Genomic DNA, 21,980 nt, shown 5'->3' with positions numbered 1-21,980 from the left:
TAAAACAAGGAACTAAATCAAACTAAACCAGGACAAAACCAGGATAAAACCAGGGACTAAACCAGGGACTAAATCAAGACTACAACCAGAACTAAACCCAGACTAAAACCAGAACTACAACCAAAATTAGATCAAACTAAACCAAGCCAAAAACCAGGACTAAACCAGACACAAACCAGGACCAAACCAAGTCTGCAACTAGAACTAAATCAAAACCAGTAACAAAACCAGACACAAACTAAACCAGGACTATAATCTGGACAAACTAAAATCAGGACTAAACCAGGTCTGCAACAAGAACTAAATCAAACTAAACCAGGACAAAACCCCGACAAAACCAGGATAAAACCAGGGACTAAATCAAGACTACAACCAGAATTAAACCAGGACTAAACCAGGACTATAACCTGGACAAATCCTGGGACTAAAATCAGGACTAAACCAGGTCTGCAACCAGAACTAAATTAAACTAAACCAGAACTACAACCAGAACTAAACCAGGTCCAAAAGTAAGATGAAAACAACCTCTAAACCAGGTCTAACCCCGGACTCTACTCGAGTACTCACTTGGACAGGGACACGCCGCCGGCCTTCCCGATGAGCTCCTCGTGATGCAGAAACCGCGTCGTTCCAGGGAATCTCCAGGAACTTGAGCAAAGTCCTCATCCACTTCTCCGGGTGCAGGACGAGCTGCTCGTAATGCACCGGCAGACACTTGTCGGACACGTCCAGACACTGCGTGTACATCGTCTCTATGGCGCGATTCCATTTGGTCAGACAGTCCCGGTAACTCCCCAAGTCGAACCCCGCGATCGTCACTTTCCGGGAGATCATGGAATGCACGGACGCCCTCCCGTCGCGGATCATGAGCACGAACTTCGCCTTTGGAAAAATTTTGGCTAAATACGACAGCGACTTCAGCGCGAACGGGTCCTTGTTGCACAGGAAGTTCGCCGGTTCTCCGTGTTTGACGATTATCTCCAGCAAAAACGCTTGCATGGCGGCGTCCAGAACCTCGTCCGTCACGCCCGCCTCGTCCAGTCGCATTTTCTCCCTCCCCGACCGGCTCCACATCTGCTTCATCGCCAAAATCCGCGGGATGACTCTGGTCTCTTCCCCGCAGCGGATCTCGGGGTGCGCGTCCAGCATGGCGCGCATCAGCGTCGTCCCGCTCCTCGGCACTCCTCCGATGAACACCAGGGGCATGTCCTTTGCTGTAGAGGAACGGCGTGCTGAGGTTCTGGCCCGTCCGCAACGTGGTCCGCATGCTGCCCCCGACGGCGGACAGCGGGATGGCGACGCCGCTCTGGCCGCGTTCCTCGATCCTGTGGTGGCACTCCATGGCGTGACGTCCCAGGTAGAAGACGGTGACGGAGCTGATGACCAGGCAGGCGACGAGGAGGTTCTGCTTGAGTTTCCCGATCATGCTGACGGACATTGTACGGAGGAGGCGGAAGAGGGAGCGGGGAGGCCCGGGGTCAGGGGCGGCGGAGGCGGAGGTACCCAGGAATCAGCGCTGTTGGCCGGGGCGCGGACATGGATCAGGCCCCTCGACGCTCCGGCGGAGGACGGACCACCGCTCCATCGGGTCTAGAAACAAAAAAAGTTAAGTTAGAGACTCGACAAATCACACTTTTTAACTAAATTTTTCTGTGTTAATGTTATTCCTTTGTCTGGAATGTTCCAGAGTGCGGCATTAAACCTTTCCATCTTCAAACCAGACCAAGTTACAGGTCAGATCTGTGGAGAGGCGACCCCGCTAACAATCAGAATGTCTGTTTTTCTTTGTATTTTTGAGCTTTAAAACCACCTGTAATTGAATAAATGTAAAGTCGAGCTGTTTAATGTCTCACTGCGGAACATTCCAGGCAGAGCGACGACGTCTCCATAGAAACAAGCACAGAAAATTTTCCTCCATCGGAAAAGTTACACAGTGCACCTTTAATAATAAAAGATGAACCTGGCTTGCAATTTTAATCCTCCATGGAAATAGTTTTGATGTCATTTCCATAAAAATACGCAGGACGAGTAAGAGTCGGGTTTGTGGAGATGCGAGCCTCATCACAGTAAAAGAGTGTTTTTTTACATTTTTTTAGTGACATAAACACATCCAAACCTACAAAAACACACTTTAAAAATACAAAGTTTCAGACTGTGGCTCAGTCTCTCCTCTACGTTTCCAAAGCACATGTTTTTAAATGTAAAAATACCATTAAAATATCATTAATATAACATTAAAAAAACAAAAAGCTCAGTTAAAATTGATAGCCCCAGTATTGAAAGATGAGCTGGACAACACCGTCTGGAGACTTTACAACCACCAGGGATTAGGTTTTTTTTTCGTCTTAAAACATAACAAAACTGAACTGATATCGTGACCCGTGTATCGAGACACGTATCGATACACAGTATCTGTGCATCCCCAATCCATGTGTCGCTCGTTCATTCATTTTTCAATATAAAACAAAAAATAAGAAAATGAAAAAAACAACAGTTTTCTTCATTATTTGTCTCCAAAACCAAAATGAAAAAACAGATAATGATTTGTTTTTTCAGTTTTTGATTTTGTGTTTAAATGAAAAATGGAAAAAAACGGATAATGGCCATTTAAGTGACTCCTGTGACTGTCATGTCGGAGTTTTGCACTGCATATGGACTGAACCAGGACTGGTCCAGGTCCGGGACCAGACCGGGACTAGACCGGACTCCAAGCTTTGACTCCGACCCTGCCGTGGGCTCTGAGCCTCCGGTCTCCCGGTCTGGTCCCGGTCTGATCCCGGTCTCAGTCCCGGTCTGGTCCCAGACCTGGATCAGTCCTGGTTCAGTCCGTATGCAGGTGCAAAAGTTCGTCATCACAGGTCACAGGAAGTCACGTTAAACAGGAAACGGTCCGTTATCCGTTTTTTTTCCATTTTTCATTTAAACACAAAATCGAAAACTGAGAAAACAAATCATTATCTGTTTTTTCATTTTGGTTTTGGAGACAAATAATGAAGAAAACTTGTTTTTTTGTTTTATATTGAAAAACGAATGAACGAACGACACACGGACTCTACAACCACTCGCCGACTCTACAGAACCCACGGACTAAACCAGGACTAAACCAGACTAAACCAGGACTAAACCAAAAAACCAAGACTAAACCAAGACTAAACAGGTAAACTCAGGAAAACCAGGACTAAACAGGACTAAACCAGGACTAAACCAGGACTAAACCAGGACTAAACCAGGACTAAACCAGGACTAAAACAGATTTAACTGCACTAAACCATGCTGCGTGGACCGTGTCTCCTCGTCTTCTATCAATAATATTTTTAATTTGGTTCAGTAAAGTTTGGGCTTTTTATTTTAAGCAAACAAAACATCTTATGTGAAGATTTCCGAGTCTTTGTTTCTCTACAGCAAATCAAGTAATCCAAAGTATTCAGATTACATTACTCACTTTAAGTAACTTTATGGATTCTGTTACAAACTACATTTTGGTGTATGTAATCGTGTAATCTGTAATCTGTAGGGGATTACATTGCAACACTGGCGGCGTCGCTGCGGTCGGGCGGCCGGACCGTTAAACACTCGCTATAGAAATGTACAGAAAGAAAAGAAAGAGGAAGTGCACTTTTCTGCGGTGGAGAAAAGAAACGGTCGCGAAGCCTGAGCCGTGTGTTTGAGGAAGTTTAAATTACAGCTTACGACAAGTGTCCGACAAACGTACGCGAGCCACACAAGAGGAGAGTCTGACGCTCCTCTGCCCCTGCTTTCTCTCAAATGTCCCACAGTGCGGCATTAAACCTTTCTGTCTTCACGGAAACCAAACCAGATGGAGCTACAGGTCAGATCTGTGGAGAGGCGACCCCGCTCACAGTCAGAATGTCTGTTTTTCCAAGTATTTTTGAGCTGTAAAACCACTTCTAATTGAATAAATGTAAAGTTGAGCTGTTTAAAGTCACACTGCGGAACATTCCAGGCAGAGCGGTGACGTATCCATAGAAACAAGCAGGTGACGGACCCTCTATCGGAAAAGTTTCACAATGCACCTTTAACGAATAAATAATAAAAATGGCTTTCAGTGTTAATTTCTCCATGGACATAGATCTGATGTCAGCGGGACGAGGAAGAGTCGGGTTTGTGGAGATGCGAGTCTCATCACAGTAAAAGAGTGTTTTTATACATTTTTTCGGTGACAGAAACACATCCAAACCTACAAAAACACACTTTAAAATACAGTGTTACTGTGACTGGCTCACACAAGTCTCCAAACCACGTTTTTAACTTTAAAAATAGCATTAAAATATAATTAAAATATGTTTAAAAATACCATTAAAATACATTTTAAATTACCAATAAAATACGTTTAAAAACACCAATAAAATACAATTAAAAAGCATTTTAAAATATCATTAAAATATGTTTAAAAATACCATTAAAATGCATTTTAAATTACCAATAAAATACCATTAAAATACGTTTAAAAATACCAAAAAATACATTTAAAAATACCATTTAAAATATGTTTAAAAAATATCATTAAAATACATTTTAAAATACCATTAAAATCTGTTTAAAAATACCAATAAAAATACAATTAAAATACGTTTAAAAATACCATTAAAATAAATTTAAAATTACATTAAAATAGCAATAAATATAACATTAAAAACACCAAAGCTTGATTAAAATTAGTGATGCACCGATACCAAAACTGGTTTGAATATCAGCGCCAGGAATGAAAAATTAGCTGAACCTCTGCTGACCCTCTGACCCTCTGCTCGTTTCCTCGCTGTATTTCTCGTTCCTCTCTCGTCTTTGGCTCTGCTCCTCTGACCCTCTTCTCTTCTTCTCCTCGTTTCTTTTCTGTATTTCTCGTTCTCCTCTGGTCTTTGGCTCTTGTCCTCACGCAGCCTCTAAACATGACGAAACACAGACTCCCTCAGATCTGCACCGAGAGATAAGAAACAGGACTGGACCCGGACTGAAGCAGGACTGAAGCAGGACTGAAGCAAGACTGAAGCAGAGACCCCAGAACGAACCCGGACTGAACCCGGACTGAACCCGGACTGAACCTAGACTAAAGCAGGACTGAACCAGACTAAAGCAGGACTGAAGCAGACTAAAGCAGGACTGAAGCAGGACTGAAGCAGGACTGAACCGGACTGAACCGAACCCGGACTGAACCCGGACTGAACCAGACTGAACCTAGACTAAAGCAGGACTGAACCAGGACTAAAGCAGGACTGAAGCAGGACTGAAGCAGGACTGAACCCGGACTGAACCCGGACTGAACCCGGACTGAACCCGACTGAACCCGGACTGAACCTAGACTAAAGCAGACTGAACCAGGACTAAAGCAGGACTGAAGCAGGACTGAAGCAGGACTGAACCCAGGACTGAACCCGGACTGAACCCGGACTGAACCAGGACTGAACCCGGACTGAACCCGGACTGAACCAGGACTGAACTGAAATAGGACAGAACCGAGACTGAACCCGACTAAAGCAGGACTAAACCAGAACTGGACCTGGACTAAAGCAGTACTGAAACAGGACTGAACCCAAACTAAAGCTGGACTGAAGTAGGACCGGACCTAAGACTGAACCCAGGACTAAAGCAGGACTAAAGCAGGACTAAAGCAGGACTAAAGCAGGACTGAACCAGGACTAGACCTGGACTAAAGCAGGACTGAACCAGGACTAGACCTGGACTAAAGCAGGACTAAAGCAGGACTAAAGCAGGACTAAAGCAGGACTGAACCCAGGACTAAACCAGGGACTAAACCAGGACTAAACCAGGACTCAGTATAATAAAATCGTCCCATGTTTAAATCAGTTCTTGCAACATGGACTTTTCAGAACTTTTAACCACGTGATTCGAGCGTGTTTGAATTTTCTTTAATCGTTTATTTTTCCAAACATAATTTTGTTGTGCTGACGTTTACGGCGCCGTCAGCAGCTCCCGCTTGGACGCCGCAGTTTTCTAACGCACAAACTGACAAACTTATTTCTTTTATTAAATCATTTTAGATCAATACTGCGATTAAAAATGATAATTATAAACACATATAATTATCAAAGTGTTATATGTGTGTTTTTGTTTACGTTTTCGTAACCTCGTATGTTCTTGTATCAGTTGCAGCCGCCTGTTCTACTTCCTCTTCACACATCCTCAAGCAAACACACACTCACTGCCCCTTGCCCTTGAGCAAACACCTCGAGCCATAAACTCGTCCGCAACCTTTTGCAAAAAACCACAACGTTGGCTCACAGCGTTAGTCAAACAGCGCTAAAAGACACAGACAAAGACACAAACAAATACGTCACTCCCCGACTCAGATGGTTCGTCACTACGGCAACACACATACTGCAAAAAAAAACACAAGTAATCTGCTGTTTTTCTCTTTGTATTAAATCTTTAAATGTGTTTATTTTAAGTTAAATATAAGCCCAAAGATCATGATAAAGCTGCGTTAAAAGTGTGAAAATGTGTGACTTTTTGGTTGGTAATATTTAGTTTCTAATCACTAATCACTCATCACTAATTCTCTCTCTCTCTCTCTCTCTCTCTCGGCACATTTATCAATCTAGTCTATTTTCAAACATAAGTTTCACTGGATTATAAGGAGCATTAAGAGAAAATTATTAAAATTAATTTTAAATTATTTTAAATGCGCCTTATAGTCTGAAAAATACGGTATATATTTTTTTCATTCAGGACTGTGGGCTTCTACCCTGTGTTTTTAAAGTTTCATTCATATGTTAATACGCCCTGTAATTTGCCCTGTTATATGCTGTGTATGTTTTTGGACTTTGGAGTGTCAATGGTGAATGTATATGGGACAGATAAGGGGTGTGTCTCCAACCTTTAGCATCTGTCAGTCTGTTATGGGACACGTGTTGGGACAAAAGTGCTGTGTATTTTTCCATAAAGATGTTAACTCAACAGTTACGCTGGTATAAAAGGCATCCAGTTTTTCTGTGCATCAGTGGGGGAAACGCCGACCGCGTTGTCGAGGGACGACCGACGCACAGAGACGCCGCGTAGGCAGAAATCATGCTGAATCAACTTGAATCTTGAGACCTGAATCTGCCTGACTCAAATAAAGAGACATGTGAGACCTTTTCTAACTCTTCAAGCCTCTTTCTTAACATCTTCTGTTCAGGCTGCCTCCAGGAGAAGCTGACAGGACCTATACTAACTAATTCATGTTTCAGCTTCTTTTTATGTGCAACATTCTGTGGACTTTTTCCTATTCAGAAGATATAATATTGTGTTTTCAGTTGTTAATCGCTATGGCAACAGTCCTAATTTTTCATCATTCTGAAACCCATGGATAAGACACTGAACGTTTTCATTGCAGTTTTCTTATAAATACTTGGATAATTTCACTTTCTAATCGTCTATTTGTACTTAATCTATGTCCCAGTCTCGATCAGACTAATGTGAAAATATTTTTGAAAACATATGCCTGCTTGTTTCTATGGCGATGTCATTGCTCTGCGCTTAATTGTTCCAGAATACGATACGAACAGGTCTATTTTACATTTATTCAGTTACAGTTGGTTTTAAAGCTCAAAAATACCTAGAAAAACAAACATTCTGACTGTGAAACTTGGTCTGGTTTGGTCTCCGTGACGACGTTTAATGCCATACTATGAGATTTCGAGCTTGTGTTTACAGCCAAACGGGATTTTACCAGTGTTTTTATCTTTCTAAAAAACATTCTTTGTGATTTCTATTAACTTAAACGCAAAAATGAACGAAGGTTTGAACTGACAGAGCTGTTTTAACCGTTTCTGAAGTAAAATAAAGAATATAAAGTCAAGCAAAAGACTAGCATGACTCAGCAAATGACTCAAACAACAAACCGTAACTAAAAATAATGATTATAACAACAACAAATGACAAATAACAGAACAAATGACTCAAAAGACAAACCATAACTATAAATAACTACGGAAGCCGAGACGGGTCAAAACAAACAAATGCGACAACACAACAAAAAGCCACAACACACCAAAAAAAATGCCACAACACACCAAAAAAAGCCAAACACACAACAAAAAAAAAGCCACAACACACCAAAAAAAACCACAAACACACCAAAAAAAAAGCCACAACACACCAAAAAAAGCCACACAAAACACCAAAAAAGCCACAACACACCAAAAAAAGCCACAACACACCAAAAAAAAAAAGCAACACACAAAAAAAAATCCACACACAAAAAAAAGCCACAACACACCCCAAAAAAAAGCCACAAAACACACACAAAAAAGGCCACAACACACACAAAAAAGCCACAACACACCAAAAAAAAAGCCACAACACACCAAAAAAAAGCCACAACACACCAAAAAAAAGCCACAACACACCAAAAAAATTAAATAAGCCACAACGGAAATGACAGTGGGACTCTATTTTAATGCAAATGCCGCAACAAATAAAAATGCCTCAACACAAACGCAAATGCCGCAACACATTAAAAAGCCACAACACATTAAAAAGCCACAACGGAAGTGACCGCGGGACTCTATTTTCCGACGGACCGATCAAGCGGCAAGTGAAGAAGAAGAACTACAACGTGAAAAGTAAAGGAACGGAGAAGTTGGAAACGTAAGTAAAAGTAATTTATTGTTTTATCATTATTTGTTTCACGTTGTAGTTCTTCTTCTTCACTTCACTTGAAAATAGAGTCCCGCGGTCACTTCCGTTGTGGCTTTTTAATGTGTTGTGGCTTTTTAATGTGTTGCAGCATTTGCGTTTGTGTTGTGGTGTTTGTATTTGTTGTGGTGTTGCATTTGTTGTGGTGTTTGCATTTGTTGTGGTGTTTGCATTAAAATAGAGTCCCGCAGTAATTTTTGTTGTGGCTTTTTTTTGGTGTGTTGCGGCTTTTTATTGCGTTGTGGCATTTGCATTTGTGTTGTGGAGTTTATTTTTATGCAAACGCTGCAACAAATACAGAGTCCCGCGGTCATTTTTGTTGTGTTCTGGCTTTTTGTTGTGTTGTCGCATTTGTATTTGTTGCGGCGTTTGCGTTTGTTGCGACCCTCTCGGCTTCCGTAAATATAACAACTATTAACAACAACAACAAAAACTGACAAAAAAAGACAACAAATGACTCAAAAAACACAGGCTCTCTTAAGCTAACTCTTAGGCCTAACAGAGGCGCGCTAATCTGCACATTCTCTGGAGATTGAGGGAGGAATTTCAACTATGTAAATATTGTTCTAATGGGGGCTGTTTACTGCGTCTGTCACCGAAGCAGAGCCGCTCTAGTCCCCGGGTCTGGTCCCTGGTCTGGTCCCTGGACTCGTCTGGGGTCACTGATGTCCCTATTTACTCGAGACAGTCCCAGTTTTGAGCCTTGATTTATACAAAACCAGTGATTTGCTTCCAGTTTTATATGTCCGAGGTGTCTCTATTTTGACCAATCCGACAGTAAAGAGAGACAGAAACTGACATTTGTTTTGGTAAAATACAGAAAATCTGCTTAAAAACGACCAAAACACAAAGAAAATGTGATTATAGTGTTTGTCATGAATGGGCCGAGTGCAAAACTTTTTTAAAAATTTCACACTCGATTCACAATTTTATTATTACCAACCACCAAAAAACAAAGGGTGACCCACTTTTTTCAATTTTGAAAATCTGGTCACCCCAGTCTAGTCCTCAGTGCAGTCGCAAGTCTAGTCGCTGGTCTAGTCCTCCATCTAGTCCTCATTCTAATCCACAGTCTAGTCCTCGTCTAGTCCAGTCGCTGGTCGAGTCTTCGGTCTAATCCACAGTCTAGTCCACAGTCTAGTCCACAGTCTAGTCCACAGTCTAGTCCACAGTCTAGTCCTTAGTCCTTAGTCCCAGTCCCGTCTAGTCCCGGTCTAGTCCCTCTAGTCTAGTCCCCTCTAGTCCCCAGTCTAGTCCCCAGTCTAGTCCCCCAGTCTAGTCCCCCAGTCCCCCAGTCTAGTCCCCCAGTCCCCCCGTCTAGTGTAGTCAGTCTAGACCCCATTCTAGTCCCCAGTCTAGACCAGTCCAGTCCGTAGTCCGTAGTCTAGTCCGTAGTCTAGTCCCCGGTCTAGTCCAGTCCACACTCTAGTCCACACTCAAGTCCCCGGTCTACTCTAGTCCACACTCAAGTCCCCGGTCTACTCTAGTCCACACTCAAGTCCCCGGTCTACTCTAGTCCACACTCAAGTCCCCGGTCTAGTCCACACTCTAGACCACACTCTAGACCACACTCTAGACCACACTCACCACTCTAGACCACACTCTAGACCACACTCTAGTCCACACTCTAGTCCACACTCTAGTCCACACTCTAGTCCACACTCTAGACCACACTCTAGTCCACACTCTAGTCCACACTCTAGACCACACTCTAGACCACACTCTAGTCCACACTCTAGTCCACACTCTAGTCCACACTCTAGTCCCACACTCTAGTCCACACTCTACCACTCTAGACCACACTCTAGTCTAGACTAAGACCACACTTTAGTTCTGATCTAGTCCTAGTTATTTATTTATTTATTTATTTTTGTTGTGTTTTTTTTTATTTTTTTTACAGTTTTAAAAGTGATTTTGTTGTTTTTTATAAATATTTTGTTGTAGAGTCTTTGTGAAACCTCGTCTCAGTTTGTTGTAAATTCCAGATTGTAAACAGACAAAGTGGAGTCTGCGTCTGATTAAACCACACTGATGCGTTCTGTCATTCACTATATTTTAGCTCCTCTTTTCTCTCCGTCTCTCTCCTCCCTCTCTTCTTTTTCTTCTCTCCGTCATAATGTTTTTCACCATTTTTATCTCCTCTCTCTCTCTCTCTCTCTCTCCTGTTTAGTCACTCTTCCTCTTTTACCTCCTTTCTCTTTCTCTTCCTCTACTCACTCACCAACTGCCCTCTCTCACGCCCACCACTTCTTCCTTCCTCTCTCCTCTTTCCATCCTTGTTTTCTCTCACACTTCAACCTCTCCTCCCTCCTTCTGCCTCTCCTTCCTTTCCTCTCTCCTCCCTTACGCCCTCCTCCCTTTCTGTCTCCTCTCTCTTCTCTCCTCCCTCTCTCTGTCCTCTCTTCTCTCCTTTCTCCCTCCTCCTCTCTTCCCTTTCTCCCTCCTCCCTCACTCTCCTCCCTTTCTCTCTTCTGTCCTCCCTTTCTCCCCCTTTCTCTCTCCTCTCTTCCCTTCCTCTCTCTCCTCTCTCCCTCCTCCCTCTCTCTGTCCTCTCTTCTCTCCTCTCTTCTTTCTCCCTCCTCCCTTGTTCTGTCCTCCCTTTCTCTCTCTACCCTCCTTTCCTCCCTCCACCTCCTTCTCTCTCTCATCCTTTCCCTTCTTCTTCCCTCTCTCCTCCTCTTCCTTCCTTCCTCCCTCCTCTCCTCTCCTCCCTCTCTCTTCTCTCCTCCTTCCTCTCCTCCCTCTCTCTTCCTGTGAGTGAGTGATTCACGGGGGGAAATCTGCCAACACCTTTTGTCGTTTAGACCACGAGCTGTTCTGTGGCTCTTAAAGACACAGTCCCGCTTTAATATTCCACTTTCTGCACAAACCTCATCTCCACGGCAACACAGATTTAAAGCACACACACGGAACTTTTTACAACACCAAAGACGACGAGTTTTACTTTTCACACGCCACATTTTAGTTTCAGTTTTCAAAAATCTATATTCACCCAAAAAAACAGATGAACATGTTTTATGAGTGTCAGTTTTGGCTCCTCTCTCTTTGCTCTCCGTGCTAAGTCACTCCCCCTTCAGAGCGCCATCACAAAACAAGCCCACTAATGAAACTACAGCACATCGTGTCGGGTTTGTGAAGTTGTAGAGTAAAGTGGTCCAGACGCCGGGGTCCAGACGCCGGGGTCCAGGGTCCAGACTTTAGTCTAGGCCTCCAGGTCCAGTCCCCCCGGATCTAGTCCCCTGGTCTCTCCTCTCCTCCTGGTCTAGTCCCCTCTGGTCTAGTCCACCTGGCCTAGTCCACCTGGTCTAGTCCCCTCAGGTCTAGTCCCCTCAGGTCTAGTCCTTCAGGTCTAGGTCTAGTCCCTCCTGGTCTAGTCCCTGGTCTAGTCCCCTCTGGTCTAGTCCCCTCTGGTCTAGTCCCCTCTGGTCTAGTCCCCTCTGGTCTAGTCCACTTGGTCTAGTCCACTGGTCTAGTCTTCAGTCCCCAGGTCTAGTCCCCCCTGGTCTAGTCCCCCTCAGGTCTAGTCCTTCAGTCAGTCCCAGGTCTAGTCCTTCAGGTCTAGTCCTTCTAGTCCAGGTCTAGTCCCCTTCTAGTCCCCTCTGGTCTAGTTCCACTTGGTCCAGTCCCCATTTGTTCTGATATGGTCCTGGTTATTTATTTTTTTTATTTTCTTTTTTCTATTTTTAAATATTTGATTGTTTTATAAATATTTAGTTGTAGAATCTGGGAAAACTCATCTTCACATTAATCAAATCATGTTCTGGTCCAAACAGAGTCCAGAACCGACCGTGTGTTTGTGCGAGGTTTGACTCAGAGCGATGACTCAGCACAAAAAAAAAAAAAAAAAAAGAAAAGAAACTATGAAAAAGTGTTGTCATGACGCCGAAATTTCAAACTCAATTTTCGTTACTGAGGAAAAGACTCAAAACTCAGTACAGATTCTGAAACTACGATGAAAATAAAAAACACTCTGAGTCATTTCCAACATTAGATCATTGTATTTTCTTTTCCACACACAGAAACAGAAACAAAATGTGCAGATTTAGTCAAAACTTGAGAAACACGAGGACACGTGAGGAGATAAAGAGACGCTCTGTGGGTCTGGCCATTTTTCCTAAACAACAACCTAAATTCTCATTCTTATGGTCAAATTTTCACTAACAGTGCATCAAAACAGTTAATGAGGAGTTTTTATTATTAGGGAAGTAAGAATAACTGAAATATCGTGATATCGTATCGTCAAAGTTCTCACAATAATATCGTGGAGCATCACTGCCTAAAAAAAGGAAGACGGAGAATGAACTACACAGACCATGATCCTTTGCTCCATTTCAGTGCAGACGACAAGAAGAAATAACAGTTAATCCGTGTATCGTTCGTTCATTTGTTTTTCAAAATAAAAACAAAAAATAAGAAAAATGAAAAAAAACAACGATTTTCTTCATTGTTTCCAAAACCAAAATGAAAAAACAAATAATGATTCGTTTTTTCAATTTGTTGTGTTTAAATGAAAAATGGAAAAAAAAAAAACGGATAATGGCCTTTTTCTGTTTACGTGACTTCATTGACTGTGATGTCGGACTGAACCAGGACTGATCCAGGTCCGGAACCAGACCAGGACCAGACCGGACCGAGACCGGACCAGACCGGGACCAGACCGGACCAGAGCCGGGACCAGACCGGGACCAGAGCAGACCAGACCGGGACCGAGACCGGACCAGAGCAGGACCAGACCGGGAGACCGAGACCAGGACCGGGACCAGACCGGGAGACGGGACAGACGGGACCAGACCGGACCAGACCGGGACCGACCGGACCAGACCCAGACCGGGACCGGGACCGGACCAGACCGGGACCAGACCGGGACCGAGACCAGACCGGGACCAGAGACCGGGACGAGAACCAGAGCAGGACCAGACCGGGACTGAGACCGGGACTGAGACCGGGACTGAGACCGGGACTGAGACCGGGACTGAGACCGGGACCAGACCGGGACCGAGACCGGGACCGAGACCGGGACCGAGACCAGGACCAGAGCAAGACTGAGACCCGGACTGAGACCAGAGTGGGACTGAGACGGGGACTGAGACCGGGACTGGGATCAGAGTGGGACCAGACCAGGACCGAGACCGGAACTGAGACCGGGACTGAGACCGAGACCGGGACTGGGATCAGAGTGGGACCAGACCGGGACCGAGACCGGGACTGAGACCGGACCAGACCGGGACTGAGACCGAGACCGGGACTGGGATCAGAGTGGGACCAGACCGGGACCGAGACCGGGACTGAGACTGGGACCGAGACTGGAGACCGGACTGGGACTGAGACTGAGGGGACCAGACCGGGACCAGACCGGACTGAGACCGGGACTGAGACCTGAGACTGGACTGAGACCGGACTGAGACCGGCTGAGAGACCGGGACTGAGACCGACCGAGGACCGAGACCGGACTGAGACGGGATCAGAGTGGGACCAGACCCTGACTGAGACGGGACCGGGACCGACCGGGACCAGACTGGGCTCTGAGCTTTGACTCCGAGCCTCAGCTTCAAGCTCTGGTCCTGCTGTGGGCTCTGAGCCTCGGATCTGGTCCCGGTCTGGTCTCGGTCTCAGTCCCAGTTTAAGTCACGTAAACGAGCGTTATCCTTTTTTTCCATTTTTCATTTAAACACAAAATCTAAAAATGAAAAAAAAAAAAAGAATCATAATCTGTTTGTTTTTTTATTTTGGTTTTGGAGACAAATAATGAAGAAAACTGTTGTTTTTTCGTTTTCTTATTTTTGGTTTTATATTGAAAAACAAATGAATGAACGACACAGATTGAGGAGTTTATCAGTCAGACGGTTTCTGTGCTTGGATTTGTTGATTTTCATTTGTTAAAAGGTCAAGACAAAATGAACCGAAGTAAACACTTTCACTTTCACTTTCACTGCACGTTTAGTACGAAGAGGAAACTGCACACGTCGACTTTTAACACACACGCGACGGTCAAAGGTTAAAGTGCAGCTGCATCTCACACATTCATGTCCCTCACTTCACACTCACAAATCACTGAGTTGAGCCACAGTCAAAAAGGAGCCAGAGTCAAAAAGGAGCCAAAAGGAGCCAGAGTCGAAAAGGAGCCAAAAGGAGCCAGAGTCAGAAGGAGCCAGAGTCAAAAATGAGCCAAAAGGAGGCAGAGTCAGAAGGAGCCAAAGTCAAAAAGGAGCCAGAGTCAAAAGGAGCCAGAAGTCAGAAAGGAGCCAGAAGAGTCAGAAAGGAGCCAAAAGGAGGCAGAGTCGAAAAGGAGCCAAATGGAGGCAGAGTCAGAAGGAGCCAAAGTCAAAAAGGAGCCAGAGTCAAAAAGGAGCCAGAGTCAAAAAGGAGTCCAAAGGAGCCAGAGTCGAAAAGGAGCCAGAGCTAGAAGGAGCCAGAGTCAAAAAAGGAGCCAGAGTCAAAAAGGAGTCAAAAGGAGCCAGAGTCAAAAAGGAGCCAGAGTCAAAAAGGAGCCAGTCAGTCGAAAAAGGAGCCAGAGCTCGAAGGAGCCAGAAGAGCCACATGAGGACCTTCATTGGGACCTGGATTGCTGCTGGTTTCATGTTGGTTTGTGAACAGGTCGAGTGAGTCAGAGTTTGACTCAGACAAACGACACCGAGATAAGAAAATATGAACTTGAGTCACGATTCTTCGACTCTTAATCCACAAGAGAAAAAACTTAGACGCAGCAGCTCAATAAAATCACAAAAACAAAGAGAAAAATATATATAAATGTAATTATATATTTTACGTTTTCACTGTTTTGAGTAAAAGTTGATGTTTTTCATTTTAACTCTGCAAAACTGAGTCGACTTTAAGAATCACAGTCGTGATTTTTTTTAGTCTTTTTTTCACTGAATCGAACTGACAGGTTCATTTATCATTTTTATATCAAAGCTAAACCCTGGACAGGACTGGACCAGGACTAAACCAGGACTGGACCAGGACTAAACCAGGACTGGACCAGGACTAAAGGACCAGGACTGGACCAGGACCAGGACTACCAGGACTAAAACCAGGACTCGACCAGGACTGGACCAGGACTAACCAGGACTGGACCAGGACTGGACCAGGACTGGACCAGGACCAAGGTCTGGACCAGGACTGGACCAGGACTAAACTAAACTGAGGACTACACCAGGACTACACCAGTACTAAACCAGTACTAGGGACTAAACAGGACTGGACTAGGACTGGACCAGGACTGGACCAGGACTAAAACCAGGACTACACCAGGACTACACCAGGACTGGACCAGGACTGGGACCAGGACTGGACTGGACCAGGACTAGGACAGGTCTGGAAACCAGGACCAGGTCACCAGGTAACCAGTAGACTAACACCAGGACTATACCAGGACTAAACCAGGACTACCAGACTACAGGACTAAACAGTACTAACCAGTACTAAACCAGTACTACCAGGACTAAACCAGGACTGGACCAGGTCTAAACCAGGACTACACCAGGACTTACACCAGGACTACAACCAGGACTGGACCAGGACTGGACCAGGACTGGACCAGGTCTAGACCAGGACTACACCGGGACTACATCAGGACTGGACCAGGACTGGACCAGGACTAGATCAGATCTAAACCAGGAGCAGCCGAGCCGATTTTCTCCGCTGATGTTTTTTTTTTTTTTTTTTTTGTAATAAAAACACTAAAGTCTCTCTCAGTCTGGTCCATCGTTCCGGGAAAAGACTGGACATGTCTCTCGTTTCCATGGCAACGATCGGGCGTCAAGTATTTTCCTCCCGTTTGTCGCGTATTTTTTTGATTTTGACTCACCCGCCCCCCCCCGTAAAACTCCAGAACATTAAAACCCGACACGGTTCAGGACTCTGCGCTGGATCGAACAAAGTTTTTTCACGCTTGCGACGTGGGAACAATTTTAAACCACGACAGAAAGTTCCAGTAAGTAGATTTTGCGTCTTTCGCTCGTGATCCCAGACCCCCCCGAGTCTGACCCCGAGTCTGACCCGAGTCTGACCCCGAGTCTGACCCCGAGTCTGACCCCGAGTCTGACCCCAGCGCGGAGGGAGCGGAGCGTGAGAACCAGGTCTGACCCGGGGTTTAGACGCTTATGAAACCGGAGCGCAGAATCTGACACTGAAAAAAAAAAAAAAATCAACACCTCTGAGAGTTCGTCTGAAAGAACCGAAACACGAGGAGCCGCGCCGCTTTGTCCCCGCGTCCGTCCCCGAAACAATCGAAAACAATCGGAGCGCGGAACAGACGCCCGGGGCTGTGGGGCGGGAGAGACACCAAACCTGCACCGAATCTGAGAACGACTGAGGAACACTGAGCTCAACACTCACGGGAAAAACTGGAGAAAAGAAAATCACAAAGGAACTGAAGTTACACGTCGAGTTTAATCTTCAAAATCATAAATGCTGCTACTCTGATCTAAACCAGGTCTAAACCAGGTCTAAACTAAACCAGGACTAAACTAAAACCAGGACTAAAACCAGGTCTAAACCAGGTCTAAACCAGGACTAAACCAGGTCTAAACCAGGTCTAAACCAGGTCTAAAACCAGGTCTAAACCAGGACTAAAACCAGGTCTAAACCAGGACTAAACCAGGACTAAACCAGGACTAAACCAGGTCTAAACTAAACCAGGACTAAACCAGGACTAAACCAGGTCTAGGACTAAACCAGGTCTAAACCAGGTCTAAACCAGGACTAAACCAGGTCTAAACCAGGACTAAACCAGGTCTAAACCAGGTCTAAACCAGGACTAAACCAGGTCTAAACCAGGAAAACCAGGACTAAACCAGGTCTAAACCAGGTCTAAACCAGGACTAAACCAGGACTAAACCAGGACTAAACCAGGTCTAAACCAGGTCTAAACCAGGTCTAAACCAGGACTAAACCAGGACTAAACCAGGACTAACCAAAACCAGGACTGAAAACCAGGACTAAACTGAAAACCAGGACTAAACCAGGACTAAACCAGGTCTAAACCAGGACTAAACCAGGACTAAACCAGGACTAAACCAGGTCTAAACCAGGTCTAAACCAGGACTAAACCAGGACTAAAACCAGGTCTAAACCAGGTCTAAACCAGGACTAAACCAGGTCTAAACCAGGTCTAAACAGGACTAAACCAGGTCTAAACCAGGTCTAAACCAGGACTAAACCAGGTCTAAACCAGGTCTAAACCAGGTCTAAGCCAGGTCTGGACCGCGACTAAGCTAGGTCTGGACCAGGACTGGACCAGGACTAAGCCAGGTCTGGACCGGGACTAAACCGGGACTAAACCAGGTCTGGACCGGGACTAAACCAGGTCTGGACCGGGACTAAACCGGGACTAAACCAGGTCTGGACCAGGACTAAACCAGGTCTAAACCAGGTCTAAACCAGGTCTGGACCGGGACTAAACCAGGACTAAACCAGGTCTGGACCAGGACTAAACCAGGTCTGGACCAGGACTAAACCAGGTCCAAACCAGGACTAAACCAGGTCCGAACCAGGACTAAACCAGGTCCAAACCAGGACTAGTGCACAAGACAAACAATAAATCTATTTTTTCTGAAAGAAAATCTGACAGAATAAATGAGATTCTGAAGAGTCTGAGTTTTGGTCAAATGTGCAACGGACTTGAAGAAAAGAAGAGCTGGTTTCAGTTTTACACTTCGTCACTTTCTCACCTCAGAGTGTGAATAAAACAAAGAGTGAGACCTGTGAAAAATAAATAAATAAACGCTCATTATTTTGTTGCAAGCAGGACTAAACCAGAACTAAACCAGGTCAGGACTAAACCAGGACTAAAACAGATCTAAACCATGTGTAAAACAGGACTAAACCAGAACTGAACCAGGACTGAGTGTCGGGACTCGGTCAAGATTAGTCCTGGTTTATTTATTTTAAGCTGAACTACAGACAAACATGCACATTTTTTTACCCTATGCACACGCAGATTTCTGAAAGTTTCGTTTTCAGCCACGACTCTGCACGCGACGTGAAGAGAAAAAAAGTGAGAGAGAAGAGAAAACACGACTCCCAATAAGGATCAGGCTCCCGTCGTTCGCTTCAAAGAGCCGTTTTCGTTCACGACCGACCCAGCACTACTAGCTAGTAAAGAAACTACCGCTATAGAGTCGTAAATGCTCGCGCCGCGGTACATTTATGTGTAAATGTCATCATCACACCTCTGTTCACAGCTCATTTACATATCAATGCAGGTCCAGTAACAAATATACGACCAATATAAACACTTTACAACAGACCAATAGAAAACAGCCTGTTTATGTGTGAGAGCGACAGCAGATAATCAATAACCAATCAGAACGAACCAAAACTAGCTTCAAAGTCGACATATTTCCAACACTCAGCCTCACACAGGCTCCTCCCACATCACAAGTCTGAACTAATAAATGTCCTTTTAATCCAGACTCAAACCGATTGTCCGTAAAAAGAAAATAATCTCAATGTTTGGATCCAAGTCTACGTTCAGACTGCAGGGCTTAACGCTCAATTCCGATTTTTTTGTGAAATCCGATGTTTTTTCGAGGTCGTTCACATTTCCAGTTAAATGTGACTTGTATGTGACTCCAGTGTGAACATTAAACGGCCCAAAAGTGTCCCACATGTGACACTGGAGACACGACGACGTCAACCGCAGCGAGCGTCTCTGTGTTTACAGAAGTTGTCCAAACATGGACGCAGCATCGAGCACCTGGAGATTTTAAAGTTCCTCTCGTTCCTCTCGAAGGAGAAGGACAAGGTTTTTGGTCGTGGTGTTTTGTGGGACAGAACGTTGAAAGGAACGTGTGGATGTGGAGACGGAGCCAAGAGTGGTGAGTGGTGATGTGCTTCACTTCAGTTCATTAACAATTTTCTCCTACTTCAGTGCAGAATAGTGACGTTTGTGTCTTGTTGATAACGTGTAGGTGGATGAATGCACTTTGGCCGTTCAGACTGAAGTCACATGTCAAAAGATCAGATATGTATCAGTTTCAGGAGCACATATCCAAGTGTCCTGGGTCACATTTGAAAAAAATCAGATCTGTGTGGTTCAGACTGTCATTAAAAGATCAGATACAGGAACATAGAGGCCAAAAAATCGGATTTGGGTCACTTCAGGCTGCAGTCTGAACGTAGCCTATGTCTGTGGGTGTAAACAAACACAGGTGAGTGACGTGACTCTGTGGTGTGTTCAGGGACAGTACGACACACACACACAGACAAATGACTCCACAGATAAATACTGATGCGATATGTCTCCAGGTGCCCATATCAGCCGACCCTAATATAGAGGCTTTGCACCGTCACGTGACCCTACAGCAACAGAACCTACGCCGCCATGACACCAGACACACTATGTCACTGACTTCAGCAGCATCGGAGAAACATGGGCAGGTTTTGTTGTGTATTTGGTTGTTCTAGAAGCTCTGAAAGGGATAAAACGATTCATTTCTTCACTGTTCCTCTGGAAATGACTCATCAGGATCAAACAAGGGAATTATCGAAAAAAAAGACACAGATTATGGCTAGAAACATAAACCACGAAGAGATTTCCTATGGTCCCATCAAGACACACGAAGTTTCATCAAGATTTTGCTATTTAAATTAAATTTAAATTTTCATTATTTTATCCAGGAAAACCCGCACTAGTTTAGGATTCAACGAACCCACACTGGGCTCCTGTGATCAACATGAACCTCGAAAGAATCGACCATGAAAAGATCCTCGCGAACGTTAGAAAGATCCACTCAGCAAAAAACGATTCATTCTAGAAGACATAGTTGTGGATAAACAAGACAATAAAGAAAACATGGTCCTACGACGAGTGACATGTTTATATTGCTGGAAATACAGTTTCTACTCACACTCACACTGCAAATGTTTTTTTTTTACATTTTAGTTCAGTAAATGTGCTTCTCTCATGAAATAAACTATGAAACTATTTAAATACCGTAGGAAATCTCTTCGTGGTTTATGTTCTCTAGACATAAGTCCCTTTTTTTTTCGATAATTCCCTTGTTTGATCCTGATGAGTCATTATCAGAGGAACAGTGAAGAAATGAATCGTTTTATGCCTTTCAGAGCGTCTAGAACAACCAAATACACAACAAAACCTGCCCATGTTTCTCCGATGCTGCTGAAGTCAGTGACATAGTGTGTCTGGTGTCATGGCGGCGTAGGTTCTGTTGCTGTAGGGTCACGTGACGGTGCAAAGCCTCTATTGTCTAAAGAAAGAGTGTTTTTTTTATTAATCATCGTGGATTATCGTGTTCAGTAATAAATATCAAGTATCGAGTCTTTTGTTTAGAATCAAAATCAAGTTTGAAGTTTGAGAATCGTGACTCAGACGTTTTTGTTTTTTTTTGTAACTCAGAGACTTGTTGGTGCAGCTCCGAACTCAGCGGAGAAAACCAAACAGAAACAGAGAGAGAGAGGGAGAGAGAGAGGAGAGAGAGGGGAGCCGTGAATGGAGTGATTGTGTTTGAGGACGGAGGTGTGAAGCGTTTGATCTGCGGTGAGCCTCACGTTTCACTCCTCTCGTCTGGAGCGCGCCCGTGTTTAAATTAATCGCCCCCTCGCACTGTTACTGATACTGGAGCCTCCGGAGGAATCGATCTGAGAGAGAGAGAGAGAGAGAGAGAGAGAGAGAGGAGGATCTGTGGGGAACGAGAGGAAACAGGAGAACACCGGCACTTAATAACGACGGGGAGAGGAAGAGAGGAAGAGGACAGGAGAAGAGTAGGTGAAGAGGAAGAGAAGAGAGAGAAGAGAGGAGGATCTGTGGGGAACGAAAGGAAACTAGATAAGGACAGACGGAGGAGGAGAGGAAGGGAGGAAGAGGACAGGAGAAGAGTAGGTGAAGAGGAAAGAGAGAAGGAGAGAGAGGAGGAGAGAGGAAAGAGAGAAGAGAGAGAGGAGGATCTGTGGGGAACGAGAGGAAACAGGAGAACACCGGCACTTAATAATGACGGAGGGAGGAGGAGAGGAGAGGAAGAGAGGAAGAGGACAGGAGAAGAGTAGGTGAAGAGGAAGAGAGAGAGAGAGGAGAGAGGAGGAAAAGAGAAGAAAGAGAAGAGAGAGAGAGGAGAAAGGAGGAAGAGAAGAGAGAGGAAGAGGAGAGAGGACAGAAGGAGGAGAAGAGGAAGAGAGGAAGAGGAGAGAGAGGAGGAAGAGAGGAGAGAGAAGAGAGAGAGGAGGATCTGTGGGGAACGAGAGGAAACAGGAGAACACCGGCACTTAATAACGACGGAGGGAGGAGGAGAGGAAGACAGGAAGAGGACAGGAGAAAGAGTAGGTGAAGAGGAAGAGAGAGGAGAGGAGAGAGGAGAGGAGAAAGG

At 44.7% G+C, this 21,980-nt stretch overlaps 1 protein-coding gene across 1 annotated transcript in view; it reads right to left on the bottom strand.

Moving 5' to 3' along the window:
- Positions 1–563: 563 nt before the first annotated feature.
- Positions 564–21,980, bottom strand: part of LOC129412623 (protein-tyrosine sulfotransferase 1-like) — a 40,575-nt gene continuing 19,158 nt past the window's right edge. Inside the window, 3 exon segments of the mRNA XM_055166724.1 lie at positions 564–617; positions 619–1,212; positions 1,214–1,590. Coding sequence (XP_055022699.1) covers positions 564–617; positions 619–1,212; positions 1,214–1,438 — 873 coding nt within the window. The 5' untranslated portion in view covers positions 1,439–1,590.

This window comes from Boleophthalmus pectinirostris, unplaced genomic scaffold (genome assembly GCF_026225935.1).
Source record: "Boleophthalmus pectinirostris isolate CB_2022bp ecotype Guang Dong unplaced genomic scaffold, ASM2622593v1 HiC_scaffold_9, whole genome shotgun sequence".
NCBI lineage: Eukaryota > Metazoa > Chordata > Actinopteri > Gobiiformes > Gobiidae > Boleophthalmus > Boleophthalmus pectinirostris.
Note: the sequence above shows the minus strand (reverse complement) of the source record. Positions and strands in the feature narration are given on the sequence as shown.